This window comes from Parasteatoda tepidariorum, chromosome 7 (genome assembly GCF_043381705.1).
Source record: "Parasteatoda tepidariorum isolate YZ-2023 chromosome 7, CAS_Ptep_4.0, whole genome shotgun sequence".
Classification (NCBI taxonomy): Eukaryota; Metazoa; Arthropoda; class Arachnida; order Araneae; family Theridiidae; genus Parasteatoda; species Parasteatoda tepidariorum.
In genome coordinates this window covers 24,344,037-24,365,515 of record NC_092210.1, presented here as the reverse complement: position 1 = coordinate 24,365,515, position 21,479 = coordinate 24,344,037, and the positions used below count along the sequence as shown (strand labels likewise).

Here is a 21,479-nt window from a genome sequence, read left to right as displayed (position 1 = left end):
ATATTTAAATCATACTAATAAAATAAAGATTTCTATTAAAAAAAATTACAGAAACAGCATTTACAGAAGATAACAGATTTACACTCTTAAACATTTAAGAGGTAATGTTTGTTGATATGTTTGGTTGCTCTTTCGGATGGATGCTGTCTGCTAAAAACATCGGAACTATTATTTTGTGGCTATCAGAAATAAATAGTTTCAATTAGATCAAGTTATTGATCAAAAATTGTTTCATATATATTGTTGAAAATAGTATTAATCTAGGCGAAATTCAATGCAGAGATGGTTAGAGAACTCATTCTAAAGTATTGTAATGGTAGTCTAATATTTTCTATACATGTCAGTATAATAATTTAAAACTAATGTTTGAATTTAGTAGTTGAAAATTTATGGGCCAATTCAACAAAATAATAACGATGAAAACATTTATGATATTCATTTTTATATTGAGTAAAATAAATAATTACCCGAAGCTTCTTCCACTTTGTAATCAGGTTTCTCAGATGATAGAGAAATACTAATTGATTCTTCTTCATCAGAGGGCAAAGTAGTTTTTTTCTTTTTAGGAGCCGTTTTAATTGCGAAAGTTTCTTCCACATCCTCGAATGTTTCAGTCTTAGTTTCACTTACAGATTCTTTTCGGCGCACTGTAAAGGATTCATCAACAGATACACTTTCGACTTCTGTTTTCTTTTTAGGTTTCTTGATCGATACCCTTTGTTCTTCATCTGGTTTCTTCTGCACAGTGACTTCAGCAAACTCTTCTTCAATCTTTGGTTTGGGTTTGTCAGATGGCAAAGAGATACTCAGTGATTCTTCATCTGACGGTATGGATTTCTTCTTCTTCTTTGGTGCTGTCTTAATAGCAAAAGTTTCTTCGACATCTTCAAATTGTTCGGTCACAGTTTCAGCCACAGATTCTTTTCGGTGCACTGTAAAGGATTCATCAACAGATACACTTTCGATTTCCGTTTTCTTTTTAGGTTTTTTGATCGATACCCTTTGTTCTTCATCCGGTTTCTTCTGTACAGTGACCTCAGCAAACTCTTCTTCAATCTTGGGTTTAGGTTTGTCAGATGGCAAAGAGATACTCAGTGATTCTTCATCTGACGGTATGGATTTCTTCTTCTTCTTAGGTGTTGTCTTAATAGCAAATGTTTCTTCGACATCTTCAAATTGTTCAGTCACAGTTTCAGCCACAGATTCTTTTCGACGCACTGTAAAAGACTCATCAGTAGTTACGCTTTCGACTTCTGTTTTCTTCTTTGGTTTCTTAATGGATACTCGTTGTTCCTCCTGTGTAGTTACTTTTTCAGGTACTTCCTCTGCTTTCTTCTTCACAGTGACTTCAGCAAACTCTTCTTCAATCTTGGGCTTTGGTTTATCTGACGGTAGAGAAATACTCAGTGACTCTTCGTCTGACGGTATAGATTTCTTTTTCTTTTTAGGTATTGTTTTAATGGCAAAAGTTTCTTCTACATCTTCAGTTTTGTCAGTCTTAGTTTCACTAATAGATTCTTTTCTGCGCACTGTAAACGATTCATCTACTGGAACATTGGCAACTTCAGTTTTTTTCTTTGGTTTCTTTATGGAAACTCGTTGCTCTTCTTGGGGAGTACTTTTTTCTGGTTCCTCATCAACTTTTTTACGGACAGTAACTTCAGCAAATTCTTCTTCTACTTTAGGTTTTGGTTTTTCTTCTTGAAGTTTCAACTGTAATGAATCTTCTTCCTCAGGCACGTCTTTGACTTTAGGTGATGGTTTTTTAGGTAAATCTATTTTAAAGGAAGCAGGTTCAGGCTCTTCAGGTTCTGTTTCAACGGGTTTCTGAATAATTTTAAATTCTTCCTGGACCGTGTCTTCTTTCTTCTTAATATCTTTTGATTTCTTGATGCGAACTCTTTCTTCTTTCTCTTCCACAACTTTCTTAACAGTAACCTCGGTAGTTTCTTCTGATATTTTATACTCTTGTGGTTTTACTTCAGGTTGAACGACCAAATTGGCTTCTTCTTCTACAACGTGTTTTTTGGATTTTGGTAACGAAACTGCAAATGTTTCTTCAACCGGTTTATCTTCTTCCTCTACTGTTTCCTTTTTCAATGGAACTTTAAATGTTTCTTGAACCTCCTCTGATTTTTCTTCTTTTAAGTCTCGTTTTTTAGGTTTTAATTTTAATGTTGCTTTTTCTTCTGGACTTTTCGGCTCCTCTTTGGGTTTTATAACAACAGTTGCCTCATCTGCAGCAACTTCTTCAACTGGTTTAGGTTTTTCTTTTTCCAAGACAAGTTTAAATGACTCCTCCTCAAATTTTATTTCTGGCTCTTTTTCTTTTTCAGGCAATTTCACAGAAAATTGTTCTTCAACTGGTTGAACAGCCTCAACTTTTTCGGGTTCTTTTTTCAAAGGAATGGCAAAAGTCTCCTCAACTGGTTCATCACTTACTTTAGGTACAGGTTTTTTCTTCAATCGTTTTGTGACTGCTACTTCTTCAACGGGCATTTCGATTATTTCTTCTTTTTTAACAGTTAAATCCGCTACCACTTCTTCCTTCTTGTACTCTCTCACTTCTTTATTTTCAATTGTAAGTTTAACTGATTCTTCTTCAACTATTTCAACAACTTGCTTCGGTTTTTTCAGACCAACGGTGAACTTTTCTTCTACAGGAACTTCCTCTGGTTTTTCTTCTTCTTCGGGTTTCAGTGGAATCGCAAATGTTTCTTCTGGAGATTCAGATTTTTCTTTCTTCAACTTGGGTTTTTTCTTTTTGACCACTGTGGTTTCAGGTTCAGGTGATTTTTCAACAATTACTTCTTTCTTAACTGTAATTTCAGCCTTTTCTTCTACAACTTTTTTTGTTTCTTCAGCAGCAGGAAGCTTGACTACATCTTCAACTGTTTCGTCCACTTTTTTAGGCTCTTTTTTCGGTACTTCAACCGAAAATGATTCTTCGACTTCTTTTACTGGAACTTCTTCTTGTTGATTTTCTGGTTTTTCAGTAACAGGAATTTTAAAAACTGATGGAGTAGTTTCTTCGACAATTTTCGGCTTTTTCTTTTTAGCAACAATTTTTACTTCGGTATCTTCTTCGACCACTGGTTTTTTCACGGTTACTTCAGCTACTTCCTCAGTAACAACGTAATCCTGCTTTTCAGGGGCCACCTTCAAAACTTCTTCCACATGATCCTCAGTGACAACTTTTTCCTCTTTTTTATGAGTTTTTACAACAAATTGTTCGACAACTACTTCCTCACTTTTTTCTTCACTTTGTTTATCTACAGGCATAGTTATTTTATACTCTGCTTCTTGGTCAGTTGTTGGCTCTTCCTTTACTTTTGGTTTACGTTTTAATTTTACTTTTTCTTCGACCATCTTTTCTGGTGATTTTTCTGTTATAGTAGATGTTAGGGGTGACTCTTTCACGCTGTCTACTTCAACTATTTTTTTCACCGTTAAATCTACAGTTTGTTCTTCGACTGAGTATTTAATTGTTTCTTGAGATGGAATGAGAACTTCTGCATATTCTTCGCTTGATGTTATTTCTTTAGGTTTTGGAGCTATAGTCAACGAGAATAATTCTGTCTTTTCCTCTCCAATCGGTTCAGTTTCTGCTTCTTCAGGTTTCAGAGGAATTTTGAATTCTTCGGACGGAATGCTCTCTTCTTCTTTAACTGGAGCTTTTTTCTTTAACTTTATTTTAGCAGTTTTTACGTCCTCTTTCACCTCTGTTTTTTCAAGTTTTGCCTCCTCTTTTAACGTAATCTTTATGATTTCCTCTTCAGTTTTTACTTCCTCTTTAGGTTTTTTCTTTATCTTTATGCTGGCTTTTTCAGATATTTCTTCCGGCATCTCCTCTTTTAATGACGGCTTTCTTTCTAACGTAATTTCAGTGGGCTTTTCTTCTTCTTTGGGTTTTTTCTTAATTTTTAAAACAGCTTTTTCAGATACTTCTTCAGGCTTTTCTTCTTCTTTCAAAGACGGTTTTCTTTCAATTGTAATTTCAGTTGGCTTCTCTTCTTCTTTAGGTTTTTTCTTAATTTTTAAAACAGTTTTTTCAAACACTTCTTCAGGCTTTTCTTCTTTTAAAGACGGTTTTCTTTCTATTGTAATTTCAGTAGGTTTTTCTTCTTCTTTAGGTTTTTTCTTAATTTTTAAAACAGCTTTTTCAGACACTTCTTCAGGCTTTTCTTCTTCTTTCAAAGAAGGTTTTCTTTCTATTGCTACAGTGACTGGCTTTTCTTCTTCTTTGGGTTTTTTCTTTATTTTTATAACAGCTTTCTCAGATGTTTCTTCTGGTTTCTCTTCTTTCAAAGACGGCTTTCTTTCTATAATCATTTCTGTTGGTTTTTCTTCGTCTTTAGGCTTCTTCTTAATCTTAATGATTGCTTTTTCAGAAATTTCTTCGGGCTTTTGTTCTTCTATTAACGATGGCTTCCTTTCGACTATGATTTCTGTAGGTGCTTCTTCCTCTTTTGGTTTCTTCTTAATCTTTATAACTGCTTTCTCGGATGTTTCTTCCGGCTTTTCTTCCTTTAACGATGGTTTTCTTTGTAATGTCATTTCAATGGGTTTCTCCTCTTCTTTAGGTTTTTTCTTCATCTTTATGACTGCTTTCTCAGATATTTCTTCTAGTGTTTCTTCTTTTAGTGAAGGTTTTCTTACCACTTCAGTGGGAGTTTCCTCTTCGATAGGTTTTTTCTTAACCTGAATGACGACTTTTTCAGATATTTCTTCGATCTTTTCTTCTTTTAAAGATAATTTCCGTTCGATGGTTACTTCAGAAGGCTTTTCCTCTTCTTTTGGTTTCTTCTTAATTTTTATGATAGCTTTTTCTGTTGTTTCTTCAGGTTTTTCCTCTTTTAAGGATGGTTTTCTCTCTAATACCACTTCAGCAGGTTTTTCTTCTTCTGAAGGTTTTTTCTTAATTTTTATTACAGCTTTTTCAACTGATTCTTCTAATTTCTCTTCCTTGATTGAAAACTTTCTTTCGACTTTGATTTCTGAAGGTTTTTCTTCATCTTTGGTTTTCTTTTTTATTTTGACTATTGCTTTCTCAGTCTGTTCTTCTTGCACTTCTTCCTTTAATGATAATTTTCTTTCCACTGTTATTTCTTCAGGCGTTTCAGTTATTTTTGGCTTCTTTTTAAGCTTAACCACAGTTTTTTCAGTTACTTCGGTTGGTTTTTCTTCTTTTAATGAAGGTTTTCTTTCCTGAATAACTACTTCTGCAGGTTTGTCTTCTTCCAGAGGCTTCTTTTTCAATGTTATTATAGTGCTGTCGGTGGTATCTTCAGGTTTTTCCTCCTTCAAAGACGGTTTTCTCTCAACAATGAGTTCCGTGGGTTTCTCTTCTTTTTCCTCTTTAGGCTTCTTTTTTAGTTTAACGACTGCTTTCTCAGTTGTTTGTTCTGTTTCTTCTTTTATTGAAGGTTTGATTTCAATTACAGCTTCTTCTGGTTTTGTATCTTCCTCAGGTTTCTCATTTAATTTTAGAGCGACTTTTTCTAACAACTCTTCTGTTTTTTCTTCCTTAATCGAGGGTTTTCTCTGTATTGTTATTTCATCTGGTTTCTCTTCCTCTTTAGGTTTCTTTTTTATTTTAATTTTCTTATCTACGACATCTTCCACTTTCTCTTCTTTCAGCGAGGGCTTTCTTTCAATAATTATTTCTTCCGGTTTCACTTCTTCGATGGATTTTTCAATAATTTTTAAGGATACTTCTTCAGTGATTTCTTCTGGCTTTTCGTCCTTGATGGAAGGTTTTCTTTCAATTATTATTTCTTCTGGCTTCTCTTCTGTTTTGGGCTTCTTCTTAATTTTCATAACTGCTTTTTCAATTATTTCTTCTACTGGTTTCTGTTCTTCAATATTTTCTGTAAATAAAAGGCATACAAGTTTTGTACTATAGTTTTTAAATTGAAATGAGGATATTTTTTTTTTTTAACTGCTTGATCTTCAACTATTTTATTAAAATGTTATTTATAACAAAAACAAGAATTTCATGCATATGGTATTACATTTTAGAAAGGTAATTAAAGATATAACATTGGTAAGAAAAGGACATGAAAATAGGAAAAATAAGGTAAAATGGGCATTTTTATAAAATAAATAAATGCATGCGAAAGCCAAGTATTTTTTAAACAAATGAAAGATTATTACTATCCTGAGTAGTAAACACCAAATATTATAAAAGAAAATTCACAAACTATGAATTGACAATTGTATGAAATGTTCATAGGCATTATGTTCAGGAAAAATATAAGAAATTAAACTTTCTGTAGTTTGGTGTAAAATATTTCTTTACACCTGAATCCTGATTTTTTATAATATTGACTTCTGTGTAATAAGTAATAAAAAGACTCCCTAAATAAAACAACTTATTAGACAGAAGTCATCAATAGGTGATTTAAAATTTAGTGGCAAAAAAATGTATTGCGAATTATAAAATAAAACTGTTTTCTTTTTTTTACAGTTATTTATATTAACAAATAACTGTTACTTTCTTTGAATAAAATTAAGATTTAAAAGCGTTAATAAGCAAAATTAATAAGCTCATTTAGTAATAGCATTAAGAATGAATGAAAAAGTTAAAAATTGTAAGTTTCTAATTTTCATTAATTGCAGTATCCTAGGCATAATGTGCAAGAGCCAATTCTGTTCCCAGCTGTCAGAAAATGCAAATGCTTGTTAAAGTCTGCAAAACAAATAAATAGTTATTTGTATGAGTTCTTAGTAGACATATTTTAGTGGAATGTTACAATTTATAAAGTTTAACAAGAAATAAACACACTTCAATATTTTGAATTACATGATGATTCATAATAAATAATTCAAATTAAATTTGAAATAAAACATACTTACCAACAACTTCTGGTCTTTCGACAGGAGCTTTTGGTATATCTTCTGAGGTAGTAGCTTCTTCTGTGACAAGTTCTGAAATAACACTGGTTTGCACATGCGTAACTGTTTCTTTTAACTGTTCCATAACCATCACCCCATGTTTAATATCCAAAATATCCTCCATGACAATGGAGCTAACATCATGTGTTATGGAACTGAATTTTATGTCTAAGCTTTTGTGTTCCATTTCTTCAGGTGCGATTTCATCAGGTTTGATGTCAGATGTTTCCGGCTGAACAGAATCACTGATAATTGGTCGAATAGATTTGGATAAATCAGGAGCTATGACATCTAATGACTTAACTTCCGTCACTTCCTCTTTTGGAATGTCTAAAGTAACCGTTTCTGGTTGTTCGTCACTAACAAAAGGCTTCTTTTTAATTTTTTTAGTCACTTTGTGCTTAACTTCGATTTCTTCTGTCTTTTCCGGCTTCTTCTCAACTGTAACAGTAGTAGTATCTTCATGTATAGTTTGAGTTTCAGGTGCAAGTACAAATTCATCCGCTTCTTGTTCTTTTGGTGTTTTATCGCCTTTTTTTCTTTTCAAAGTTATGGAGCTGTCAGAAGTTGTTTCTTCTTCCTTAGGACTGTCAACGGAAATTGTGCTTTCCGGTTTTTTCTTTTTCTTGATAGTAACTTTTGCAGTGTCTGTTGAATCTTCCTTAATGGGGGACTCTTCATGTAGTATTGGTTGCTCGGCTTTAGTTTCTTGCATTTCAGATATAAATACTTCTGGACCAACTCTTTTTACCTTAGCTTCTTGTTTAGGTAAAATATCTTCAGCTCCTTCTATTAGAATTTCAACGTTATCTTCCATTCTCTCGATTCTCGGAATCGAAATAATTTGTTCTTCCTCAAGTTTCGAATCTTCTTCAGCTGAAGGGAAATCAAAGATTTCTTCAATTATAGGTTTCTTGGTTAATGTTATTGTAGCTTCTTCAGTTTCACTTTCCGTGCTTTCCTGCTTTATAACCGGGCTAGTTTCTTTCTTTATCTTTGGTTTCTTTTTAAGAGTAACTGACGACTCATCTTTTTCGTCACTTGGGAAATCTTCCTCAACAGCACTTATCTCTTCAGGTTTCTCTTGTTCCTCGTAGGAAGTTACGATTGGTTCTTCAAACTCCTCTATAATAGGCTGTTTTCCGATTTGAGGTTCAATAGTTTCAAAATCTGTTTCAGTGACGTCTTCAATTGTTGGTTTGGATTTTCCGACAGATGCAAATGTTTCAACAATTTCCTTAACCTCAACTACTTTTCCATCTTTTGTTTTTTTATGGACAGCTTTAACTGTACGAGTTTTTATTACTGAAGCATCCGTTTCTTCGGTGACAGTTTCTTCTTCTGGAAGCGTTACTGTAAATGGTGAAAATTCCTCTTTTGAAGTTTTACGAGTTTCATTAGTAACTTTTTCTTCAACTGGTTCAGTGCTTTCTAATACGAAAGGAAGTTCTTCAGAAGGAATTGGAGTTTCTTCTTCTGGCCTCAAAATTTTAAACTCCGCTGCTTCTTCGTAAATAATGTTAATAAAGTCAAAGTCTGCACTATGTATTGATGATTTCTTTTTTGGTTTCTTCTGTAAAGTAACTTGTTGTTCTATACTAAATTCCCCTGGCGTTTCGTCGATTTTGATTGGTTCTCTTACAGCTAAAGTTTGTTTAGCTTTACCTGGGGTTGGCATTGTAGCAGAAAGTTCATCTACCTGCACATTACTTTCTATTTCACTAACGATTACGTGTTCAATCGTGCGCACAGAAACATTGGCAGTTACTGCACTGGGTACTTTCTCAGTTTTTATTTCTCCAGTTTTAATTTGAGTTTCTATTTCGGAAATTTCAAAGTGATCTTCAGTAGGAATAGTTATACCAGCAACTTCTTCTCGAGGTTGGGTAGGTATGCTTAAATCTGCTTCACTGGTTTCATACTGAATTTCGGATATTTGAATATGTTCTTTAGTGGGAATAGAATAATCAGCTGTTACTGCACTAGGCACTTTCTCAGTCTTTATTTCCCCAGCTTTAATTTCAGTTTGTACTTCAGAAATTTCAAAGTGATCTGCAGTAGGAATAGTTATACCAGCTACTTCTTCTCGAGGCTTTGTAGGCAGGCTTAAATCAGTCTCACTCGTTTGATATTGAGTTTCTGATATTTGGATATGTTCTTTAATCGATATAGAATAATCGGCAGTTATAGCACTAGGTAATTTTTCTGTTTTCATTTCGTCAGTTTCCATATGAGTTTGTATTTCAGAAACCTCAAAATGATCTGCAGTAGGAATAGTTACACCAGCTACTTCTTCTCGAGGTTTTGTCGGTATGCACAAATCTGCTTCACTCGTTTGATATTGAGTTTCTGATATTTGGATATGTTCTTTCATTGGTATAGAATAATCGGCAGTTATAGCACTTGGTAATTTTTCCGTTTTCATTTCCCCAGTTTCCATCTGAGTTTGTATTTCAGAAACTTCAAAGTGATCTGCAGTAGGAATAGTTACACCAGCTACTTCTTCTCTAGGTTTTGTCGGTATGCTTAAATCAGCTTCACTTGTTTGATATTGAGTTTCTGATATTTGGATGTGTTCCTTAGCTGGAATAGAATAATCAGCTGTCAGGGAAACAGGAGATTCTTCCTTTCTCAATTTACCTTCCCTAGTTTGAAGCACAGTTTCTGTCACTATCACATGCTCTTCCGACGGAACAGTGAATTCTGCGACTGCTTTTTTCGGTAATTCTTTGGGAGCAAAAATTTCCTCTTTAGATTCTAATTCAACTTCGGAAATAAGAAGATGACTTTCAGAGGGCAAAGTAAGCTTAGCACTCATCTCTTCAGGCCGAATATCCGAAGAAAGGATGTCTTCTTTCTGATGATAGGATGTTTCCTCAATAACAACATGTTCATCTGTCGGCACAGTGAACGCAGCCTGAACAGTACTCGGAATTTTATCGGGAATAAAATCTTTTTCTCGAGTAGAAATTTCAACTTCAGTAATTTCAATATGTTCCTCGGATGGAACTGTAATTTCAACTTGAGACTCTTTAGGTTTCTCAAATGCTTTCATTTCGATTTCTTTACTAACCGATTCTGCTTCGGATACAACCATGTGCTCAAATGTTGCTACACTGAAATCAGCTGTGATCGATACCGGTTTAGATGGCATCTTTAACTGTTCTTCAACTGTTCCAGTTTCGACCTCTGAGATGATTACATGTTTCCTACTAGCTAAACTAAACTCTGCTGTTTCTTCAATGGGGCGTTTGTCTTCAGGCAGGTCACCTTCACGGTTGCCAGTCACTACCTTCGATACAATAACATGTTCAGCAACAGGAATTGAGACAGCAGCTTGACTTTCTTGTGGTAACAGAGATGGAATAAAATCACCTTCTTTTTGACTCACTACCATTTGAGAAACAACAACATGGGCCTGAGATGGAATATCCATGACGGCCTTTTTAACAGATGGAAGGGAATCAACAAGAAATTCTTCTGATTGGGAAGTTTCTTGAACATCTGATATTGATAAATGCTCTTGATAAGGAATCGTTATCTTCGCTAGTTCAGTTGCTTCAGGTTTCTTTAAAACTAAATCACCTTCTTTGTTTTGAACAGGAGTTTCGGTAACCTCTACATGTTCTTGCTCCATTATTCTTAAATTTGCTGTGGAAGAAACTGGTTGTTTATCAGCTATAAGTTCTTTTTCTTTTGTTTGTACGTCTACCCTTCCGACGACTAAATGTTCCTCAGTATCTAAAGTATAATCAATATTCACTTCTGTTGGTTTTTTGAAAGTCTCTACTTCGCCCTCTTTGAAATCAGTTAACGTCTCTGATATAATTACATGATCTTCCTTTAGCATAGACAAATTTGCTTTCATTCCCTCAGGCAACTCTTTACTGACGAATTCTTTTTCCGAAGTCTGAATAAGTGTTTCTCCTACAACTAGATGATCTTGGGTTGCTACCGTGAAACCTAACTGAATTTCACCAGGAGATTTAATAGGCAGAAATTCGCCTTCCTTATCGTCAGTTTCAGTAGAAGTAATAATTACATGAGATTCTGATGGGAAACAAGTCTCAGCTGTCGCAGTTGCAGGTAATTTGTCTTTTTCAAGAACAGCTTCTTTAACATTAGCATCAACTGTGGACATAAGAACATGTTCTTCCGTCAGAACACTAAAATCAGCCTTCAATGATAAGGGCTTAACATCTTCTGCAAGTTTATCTTCAAAAACATTCGATACAACTTCCAATACCGTTATTGATTCTTCAGCGGGAATGCTTACTTGTACATTTTGTTGAGCGGGGGCTTTTTCAGTGATGTATTCCTTTTCTCCAACATCCGGTTGCACCAACGAAATAATAACATGTTCTTCTGTATCCATTGAAACGCCTGCAACATTAGTAGTTGGTTTTTTCATTTCTTCTAAATTAGCTTCCTTACTTGCTGCTTCAATTTCAGTTATTAAAATGTGTTCACCACAAATCATAGTTTGTTGTGCAGAAGCTTCGCCTGGTTTTGTATCGGGGAGTAGAGTATCTTCAGATACTGGGGCTAAGACTTCACTTACTGTTACGTGCTCTTCAGTTGGAATAGTGAAATCTAATTTTTGTTCTTTTGGCAAATCTTGAAGAACTAACTTGTCTTCTAATTCTCCTGAAGACATTTCGCTAACTACTACGTGCTGTTTTGTAGGAACTGAAAATGTTGCCGTCACACTTTCTGGTTTTGCCTTTTCAATCAAATCACCTTCTTTGAATGATGATTCCGTTTGAGATACTGTCACATGTTCTTCCATTAGTATAGAAAATGGCGCAGTTACCGTGTCAGGGATTTTTATTTGACTTAACTCTCCTTCTTTCTGCGAAGCTATAACTTTCGACACACTCACGTGCTTTTCAGTAGGTATTGTAACATTTAAAGATATAGCCTCTGGTATCTTGGGGATACTTAAGTCACCTTCTTTTAAGTCTGAAACTACATCGCTAATGATAATATGATCAGATGCAGGTAAGTTAATGGCAGCGAAAGTGCTGTCAGGTTTTTTGTCGGGTGCAAGCGTTCCTTCTTTTATGTCGTAATCAACTTGGGTTATAAGAATAGGCTCGTCTTTGAGGATTGTGAAATCCACATTGATTGTTTTAGGCATGTCCATGGATTTCATCTCACTTTCTTTCATCTCTGATTCTACTTCTGATACTAGTACGTGTGATTCTGATGAAAATGATATACCAGCTACTGCAGTTTTCGGCTTCTCTTCGAAACGCAAGTCATCTTCCTTCGAAGCAACTTCAATTTCTGAAACAGTTACATGCTCTTCAGTGGGTATTGAAAATGGCGCAACGATACCGACCGCAGAAGGGAACTCCTGGAGATTTTCTTCTTTCACGTGACTTTGTACTTCACAAACTTGAATACTATCCTTGGAATCAATATCAACGACAGCTTTCAACTCTTTAGGTTTAGCTTCTTGCTGCAACTCGTTTTCTTTCACTTCATATTCAGTTGTGGAAACACAGAGGGATTCTACTGTTGACACATCGAAGTTTATTTTATGTTCCTTTGGCTTATCAGAAGGAAGTAAAATATCTTCCTTAGTACCGGATGTTATTTCGGAAATAACAAGACTTTGTTGAGAAGATAGTAACATTTCAGCCGTGGTTTTCTCTGGAATTTCGGATGGTACAAATTTGTCAAAGGAGGATTCAGTAGTGACTTCTGAAATTTGAAGGTGTTTCTTCATAGGTAACAAAGGTGTAGCAGTTTTTGAGGAAGGTAACGATTCAACTTTTAATGCGCTCTCCTTCTCCACTTGACTCTGTTCTTCTATAAGTATAGATTGGTGTAATGCTACATCTAAATTAGCAAAATCTTCTTTTGGGACGATTTCAAGAGAAAGTCTCCGAGTAACATCATCAGTATTTACTTCAATTACAGATAATGCTTCTTTTGATGAAATTTCAACGCCTGCCTCATGAGTTTCAGGCTTGTCAGCTGGCAATAAATATTGTTCCTTTGTTTCTGTTGACTGTTCGGTAACTTCCAAAGCCCGCATTAAAGAAATATCAAATTTAACATCTTGCAAAATAGGCTGTTCTTTTTGAAATTCCGATTCCTTTTGATCCCATTGAGTTTCTTGTACTATCACTGAAGTTAGAGGCATGATCTCCGCACCAGCATAATGTAACGTCGGTTGAACATCAGCTTTCAAATCCCCAGATGTATCACAAATTGATACTTCCTCTACAGCTGCCGATAAATTGCCAAGTATAGTCACAGTAGCTTTCTTAGATATAGTGATTTCATCTTTCAAATCGTCTTCTCGAAGCTCAGATGCCGTTTCTGAAATAGAAACTGGATAATTAGAAATTACCTGTATTTCAGGAAGAGTTTCTAAATCTGCGGATTTATGTAACACTGCTGGCGAAGTTAATTCATGAATTATATCTTCCTGGACATTAACTGAAAAGTTTGCGGAAAATTCTTTTTCTGCGCGTTGAGCGTTAGGCAAAATTTCGTCTTTCATAGGTACCTCACTTTCTGATATAAGGATGTCAGATATTTCTACACTTTTTTCAGCTGGAATGCTAAAATTAGCGAATATAGGAGATTGTTTCAATTCCTCAATCAATTCTCCTTCTTTCGATTGAACAATTACTTCCCCAACCATTGCAGCCTCGTGCATATTAAACGAACTTGTAGCTTTAATTTTAGCTTGGGTGTCTAAAGTTAAAGTGTCTTCTTTGCCTGAAGCAATTACTTCTTCAACAAGACAGTAATCTAGGGGTGAGATAGAAGGTTGCAAATTATGAGATTCAGGTACGATTTCTTCCTCTAAATGACCTTCAACGTCTCCTGTCAGAACGTGAGAAGTTACAGAAATTTCATGAGGACTAATACTAATATTAGTTGTATGAGTATCTGGTTTTACTGGAAGCGATAATTCAGATTCCATCTCAACAGTTTCTATCTCAGATATGGAGGGGGATTTAAAACTGGCAAAGTCTACGATAGCTTTAAATATGGAAGGTATATCATGAACACAGTCTCCTACACCAGAAGATGTCAATATTTCCTGCATCTGTAAAGCTTCATTAGTTGCGATGGAAAAACCAGCGTTAGAAATTATTGGTGATTCATCGCGTAATTCCGATTCAGTTATCTCTGGTTGCGTCAGTGAAACTTCGATCGATTGAACAGAAGTGAGTTCGATATCAGCTGTATGAGAAGAAGGTGTATCAGGTATGAGGCATTCACTTTCGCAAGTACCGCAAGTGAGTTGTTGAACAACGGGTAGTTGCTTGTGAGGGATTAAAGTGGCGATAGCTTCTTTTGACGGCATGCTTTGCTGTTCAATGTACTGCTCTGAAGTAAAATGTATTGTTTCTTCAATAGTCATGTGATCTGATTCACTCAGTATGCGTTCAGCAGTTTGTTCTTTTGGTACTAAATCTGGCTGAAGTTCGGATTCACTTAAAGACGTGTTAATCAAATTTATTTGGACCGTTTCATGGGGAATTAGAGAAGACGATACATTGTGTGATATTTCTGTCTTAGGTGTGTAGTCGTTTTCAGAAATTAAAATTTCGTTGCTGGATATGTTATAAGCTTGTTGTGGAATTAGTGAAAATGTAATTTCTGATTCTGACGGCATAGGTGTGGTTTCAGTCTCTGTAGTGTTTTCTATTACATTCATTTGAGAAACTTCAATTGATTCCCCCACGGATATATGAGCCTGAGCACTTTCGGTTTCAGGATTTGAAACTATTAAAGTGTCCAGTTTTGAATCTAATACTGTATCAGTAACTGTTAAATGTGTGAGTGGTGTGTGTGTTTCTGTAGCTAAAACAGGTTGCTTCAAAGGTTCTATAAAAATGTCTGATTCACGAGCATCTGGAAATACTTCAGAAACATTTACAGGTTGGTTACAAACCAAAGTGACGTTTCCTTCTACCGAATCCATTTTCAAGTCTGTAGCAAGATCTCCTACGGATTCTCCTGTTTCTATGGAACTGACATCAAATGCAACAGTTTCTGGTAATGAAACGTTAGCTTCAAATGCATTTGGAATAGGCAAAATCTCTAATGGTAATTCATTTTCCGCAACTTCAGTTGACTTAATTTCAAGAGGATGTGATATGCCCAGAGATGGAGACAAATTTATCTGATCAGGCAACTTAAAATCACTCATCTCATTTTCTTTAACGTTGTATTCTACTTGTAACACAGAAACAGATTCTAAGTTTTCGAATTCTTGATTGGCGGATTTTACACTAGGCTGATCAATCGACTGATCAAATTTTTCGGTATAATCAACTAAATTAATTTCGCGAATAATTAAACTCTCTCCAATCTCAACAGATGTCAGTGCTTTTCTTTCTTCAGGTAATTGTGAGTCCACAAAATCAGCAAATGTATTGTCTGGTTGTACACCCGAAATTATGACAGCTTTTTCGGGAGCATATGAAAAATCAGCAAGCAATGAAATCGGTTTTTCTTTATCTTTCAAAACTGACTCTTTTTGTCCCGCTTCTACTTCTTCAATTTCTAAAGCGACTTCTAGAGGTAAAACAGTTGAAGCATTCTTCAAATCAAGTTTGGGGAATTCTGCCAGTTCTGTTTCTTTCAGGGATGATTTTGTTTCGCTAATACAGATAGCTTCTTTTGCTAATAAATTGAAATCAGCTGAATGAAGTTTTGGTTTATCTTCTATATTTAATATATTTTCATTATCATTAAATTTTACTTCTGATACTTGTAAAGCTTCTGATTGTGTCAGCTCAAAATTAATATTTTTTTGTTCGGGTTGTTCTTGTAATATTGCTTCTACTTGGCCTGCAAGCAAAACCTCTTTTACCGCGACAGCTACATTTGCTTCAGCTAAAGCTATTTTAGCTTTATCAGTTTCTGCAGTTTCAAGCTGCAAAATTCCTTCTGATATGTTAGTTTGCATTTCAGTAACACTAACAGCTTTTTCTGGTTTATACTCTGTTCGGATAACGAGTTTTTTACCTGTTGGTAGTGGAGCGGGATTATAGTCCGTTTCTTTCGAAATTAACTCATTTTCTGCAATTTGTAGAGCTATGTCCTCAACAAAAGATTTCATTGCTTTCACTTGTGTTGGGTGAGATACATCTTGTAAATCTTCTTCATTTACATTTGATGTTGCTTCAGAAATAGCAAGTGCATGGTAGGAAACAACCTCGACATTAGGCCTCTTTGATTCAGGTTTAATGTCAACATCAAGGGCCTCTTCAGATACATTTGTTTCTGTAACTGAGATCGTACACGCCTCTTCTGTTTGAAGAAAAGGTTCAGCATGTTTCCCTTCAGGTCGCCAGTCTTTTGACCAGTCTCCTTCTTGATCAACAACATTAGGTGCTTGAATCTCAACAGCGGTTATTTGAGGAGCAAGCTGTTCGTTTGCAATTACTCTATCCAGGGGTTTATCTTCTACAGATAAGCTTTGCTCCTTAATAGCAGTTTCCGTTTCTGTTACAGAAAAAGCTACAAATGGCGTAAATTCGGAATCCGCAAAAGAGCTCTTAGTTTCTTCAATGCTTTGTGGATGTTCTTTTTCTTGAACATCGTCTATTCGAACTTGTAAAGCCTCATCCAAAGCAAGCAGGGTACCTTCGGCTTGAAATGTTTGCAGTTCTTTTTTCTTAAACTCATTCTCTTTGTCGAGGGTATTATCTTGAGAAATTTCTAAAGCCTGTTCTAGCACGTAAGATACTGGTAATTGCTTGGTATTAGGCTTTAACTCCGATTCTAAATCTCTCTCCTTTTGTTCAGTACTTATTTCTACGATTGTAATTGCTTTTTCAGGAACGAATGAACTTTTAACGCTTTCTTGTAATGGTTTAGCTAACGACAGTGGATTTTCAGCTTCAGCAACCTCAGTTTCTGAAACAGAAACAGCGAAATTGGATGAATGTGATGGAGAAGCATGGGAAAAGTTAGGAACTGCTATTATATCAAGTTGATCCTCTTTTCCTTCATGTCTGCATTCTGATACAATCACTGCTTCAACGAGAGCTATGGAACTTACAGGAACCATTTCATTTTTAGTTTCTGTGTAATCAATGTTAGTTTCTTGGTCAGAAATCAATATTTCTGAAATATGCAAAGCTTCATTTTTAATAAAGTGGGGCAATAGGGTCTGCTCGTTTAGAGTTTTAGGTATATAAACTGACTCTTTATCATGAAGTTCGGTTTCAGAAATTTCGACGGTTTTGATCGATACAATCGAAACTTGAGGTTGGAAATTTGGTACGTTAAATGAGGTTTCTAGTTGTACTTCTTGGTGAACAGGCAATGTTTCAGTTACCGATACATTTTCTCTTGTTTCAAACGCTACTTCGGCAATATTTGTATCGGGAGCAAGATCTGGAAGCTCCTTAGTTGCCCCAAGGACTACAGAATCGCTAATTTCAATGAATGCGTCCTTCGATATATTCTCAGTTGCTTTTAAAGATTTCGGTATCGATTCAGTTTTGAGATCAATTTCTCTAATTTCCGACGTAATTTCGGTTACAGATATGCCTTGACCAAGTATAACAGTTTCAAAAGCTTTTATAGGTTTTAGTTTTTCATCACCAATGTGTTCACCAATATCTGAAGTATCAGCCGCTTCAATAACTAAAGCTTCTTGCACGGTTAACTGCGTTGTGGCATTTTTGGGAACTGTGTCGATTTGTTTCAAATCTTGAGGCACAATTTCCGAATAAACTTCAGACACTTGCAAACTCGATAATGGTTTCACACTTGACGTAACTTGTTTTTCTTGATAGCGATCTGGTGACAAACGCATTTCTTTATCTTCGGTTACCATTTCTTCTACATTGACAGAATGGCTAGGGTGAATGCTAAAGCTGCTTTGATGTGGGACAGCTTCTTCAGCTTTCAGGTTGAGAGCTTCACCATGTACGCTTATTTCTTCGACGAGAATAGGTTTTGCATCAACAGTCGAGAGCTTTGCTCTTAATTCAACGGGGGTTTCAGTTTCCAATAATTTTTCCATATCTGATGGCTTTATCTCCGTAACTGTAATGTAATTTTTCGTAAGTAACTTAAAATCAGCTTTCTGAGTATCCTCTTGTATTTGTGGAAGAATTTCTTCCCTTGCCTGGGATTCAGTCATTGAAATAACTAAAGCTTGTTGTTCAAGTATACTTATTGTACCCTTTCGTTCATCTGGAGTATTGAAAGTAGAGGTGTGTTCTTTTCCTTGTGGAATTATTGAGCTTACAAATAAAGGTTTATTCATAACAACTGACACATCAGCAGTGCCTTTTGCCGGAGAAGATTCTTGAGGAATATTTTCAACAACTTCATCTTGAAATAGTACTAAATCATTTTGTTCATTGGATACAGGCATCAATTCTTTTCTGGATAAGAAGGTCGATGTAGTTGACGTAGATTTTCCGCTTATATCCAGAGATACTTCCGTCTCGCTTTTAACTTCATGCTTTTTCTTTTGTTTCTTCTTTATTATCGATACGGTATCCTCTTTAGGCTTGGGTTTTAGTTCTGCAGATGTTTTTGACTCTTCTTCAACATCGCTTTCTTGGTCCAGGACTTTCTCAGGCAAAAGAGTTTCTTCAGGTTTTGTATCTAACGTTACCTTATTTAAATAGATTTCTGCCACATCTTCAGGTTTATCTGTTAACGTAACTGATTCGGTCACTTTTTTAGTTTTTTTCAAGCCTTTACTTTGTACGTCAATTGTTTGTTTCGGTTTTTTAGTTTCGACTATAATCTCGACGTTGTCTTCTTGTTCAATACGTTTCTTCAAAGAAATTGCATCTTCAGAAACTTCTATTTCTTCTTCAGGTTTTATAATTTCTTTTGTGACTTTAACACGTGATTTTTTCGAAACTTTACTCGTTATGTCTATTATTTGTTCTGGCTTTACTGTATCCAATGTAATTTCAATATCTTCATCCTTATCAATTCGCTTTTTCAAAGAAATGGAATCTTTAAAAGTTTCTTCGTCTTCTGGTCTAGATACATCTTTTGTTACTTCAACTATTGATTTTTTCAAAACTTTACTAATCACGTCAATATCTTGTTTCGGTTTTTTAGCCTCCAATGTAGTTTTAACGTCTTCTTCCTTAATAGGCTTCTTTATCTGAATAACCTCTTCCGTTATTTGTTCTTCCGGTTGTTTAATTTCTTTACTCACTTTTGTTTTTGACTTCTTTAAACCTTTACTTTTCACATCAACTGTTTGTTCTGGTTTTGTGGTTTCAACCAAAATATCAATATTTTTGTCTTCGACTATTCGTTTTTTCATCGAAATTGTATCTTCAGACTTTTCATCGACTTCTGGTTTCGTTATTTCCTTTGTTATTTCAACTTCTGATGTCTTTAAATCTAATGCTTCACTACTAATATCAATAATTTGTTTCGGACCTTTACTTTCTACTGTAATCTCAACATCTTCACCCTCTTTAACAGGCTTTTTTAACTGAATTGTATCTTCCGTAATTTGCTCTTCTTCAGGTTTATCAATTTCTTTTGTGATTTTAATTTTTGATTTCTTCAAACCTTTACTTTTTACATCAATTATTTGTTCTGGTTTTTTAACATCTTCCAAAACTTCAACGTCTTTCTCTTCTCTAATTGGCTTTTTCAAATCTATCTGATCTTCAGAAACATGTTCTTTTTCAGGTACAGAAACTTCTTTGGTTACTTCAACTTTAGATTTTTCTAAACCTTTACTTGTTACATCAATCGTTTGTTTCGGTTTCTTACTTGTTATTGTGATATCAATTTTTTCTTCTGTATCAGATTTTATTAGAGATACTTTAGTTTCGTTCACTTGTTCTTCTTCGGGCTGTTTTGTTTTCTTAGTGGTTTTAGGTTTTGATTTCTTTAAACTGATAATATCAACCTCTTGTTCTGGCTTAGTGGATACGTCGATCTGAATAACATCATCTTGCTTTTGATCTTCAATTTCAGGTTTAACATCTAATCGTGCTTCCTCTTTGTATAATTTTTCAGGTTTCTTTTCTTTTTTCTTCTTTTTGATTATAGACTTCACGTCTGCAGTTTCTTCAACAGTAACAACATCACTTCTCGTAACATCGAGTTTCGTTTCAGCTATGTCTTCATCAACTGGCTTGAGCTGGAGGTTAATTTCCTCAACACTTGAATCTTCTTCGGTTTCCGGTTTCACGATAAATTCTTCATTTACTGTCTTATCTTTTTTCTTTCTTTTTGAGATTGTTAAAGATGCTGAATCATCTTTTTGAACCGGGGCTTTGTCAGTCTCGGTTACAGTTTTGTCTATTTGCTGAGTTACGGAGTACGTTGGTTTCGTAACTTTTTTGGAATCAACACTGATTGGCATAGTACCCTTTGAAGAGAGCTCAATATCTATCTGTGTCGTATCTGTCTGAGTCGTGTCAGTTTTTAATGTGTCTGTTTGTGTTTGTGTAGTGTCAGTTTGGATATCAACCTGAACCGTTTGTGTCGGGATGTCTTTTAATTCCCCATGAACCTTTCGTCCGAATCCGTGAATTTCAATATCAATGTCTCTTATCTCTCGTTCTTCCTCTTCTGTAACAATAATCTTTTCCTTTCGTTTCTTTCGCATTACAATTTCATCCTTAGAGGTTTTTTCTGTAAATAAAAAAGATGTGCAAAAATAGTTAAAATTGATACCGTTTTATTTGACGGCCTTTTCCTGTGATTCTTATAAAATGCTAAGTTAAATTTGAAAATTCAGTATACACAAAAACAGTTATATTTATAATTTATTGAAACTAACATTACAGTTTAACATATGTCTAAATTGCTTAACAATAATAAATAATTATATTATAAAAGCTGAGATTTAAAATTAATTGTTAAGAAGTTTAAGAAAATTAATTATTAATATTAATTAAGAAAAGAAATTAATTGTTTGCATTAGTTTATAAATGTAACCATGACTAATTTAATTATAATTTAATATAAAAGTTAAGACATATATATGTATATACTAAAATAACTTATGTATAAAATTCTGTATAAAAAAGTAAGGTATATTAATCTTGCTAAATTTCATTTTTTATTCTATTCCATAAAAATGGAATTATGACTTACAAGCTTATGATTGACTTACTAGCGTGACTTGCAAGATGTTGTATGTGTTCTTTACTATCTAATTAAAATTTAATATTCATAGCATTTTTTCAATAGTTTGAAGTTGGTTTTGTGATATACATATTTCTATCGTGACTTTTTAGAAAAAAAACAACAAATAAATTGATTTTTATATCTATTTATATCAGATTTTAGAAGCATTCAATGTTTTTAATATTTGTAATAATTCAGGCTCTGTTGTGGCGTTCTTCAGAAATTGATATTAATCTCCGGTTACTATTCTTAAACTTTTCACAATTCTTGGAGGTTTACTCAATATGAGTAAAATTTAAAAATCCAGCATAGTTGCATTTAGAGCTTTTATTTTTAAAAAAAAAATTGAAAAATCGCCCAATCACTCACTATTGTCCATTCCCAAATCACACAGTCAATTGTTGCAAAGCAGTGAGTTTGTGTGAGAGGTCAATCTGGTTGCAAAAGATGGCTAGTTTTCAACT

The 21,479-nt window shown here is 34.6% G+C and overlaps 1 protein-coding gene across 1 annotated transcript in view; it reads right to left on the bottom strand.

The window, feature by feature from the left end:
- The window catches only part of LOC107439667 (titin), a gene marked incomplete in the record, with an annotated part of 381,506 nt that overhangs the window by 42,809 nt on the left and 317,218 nt on the right, over positions 1–21,479 (bottom strand). The window contains 2 exon segments of the mRNA XM_071183739.1: positions 468–5,870; positions 6,859–20,517. Of these exon segments, the coding sequence (XP_071039840.1) occupies positions 468–5,870; positions 6,859–20,517 (19,062 nt within the window).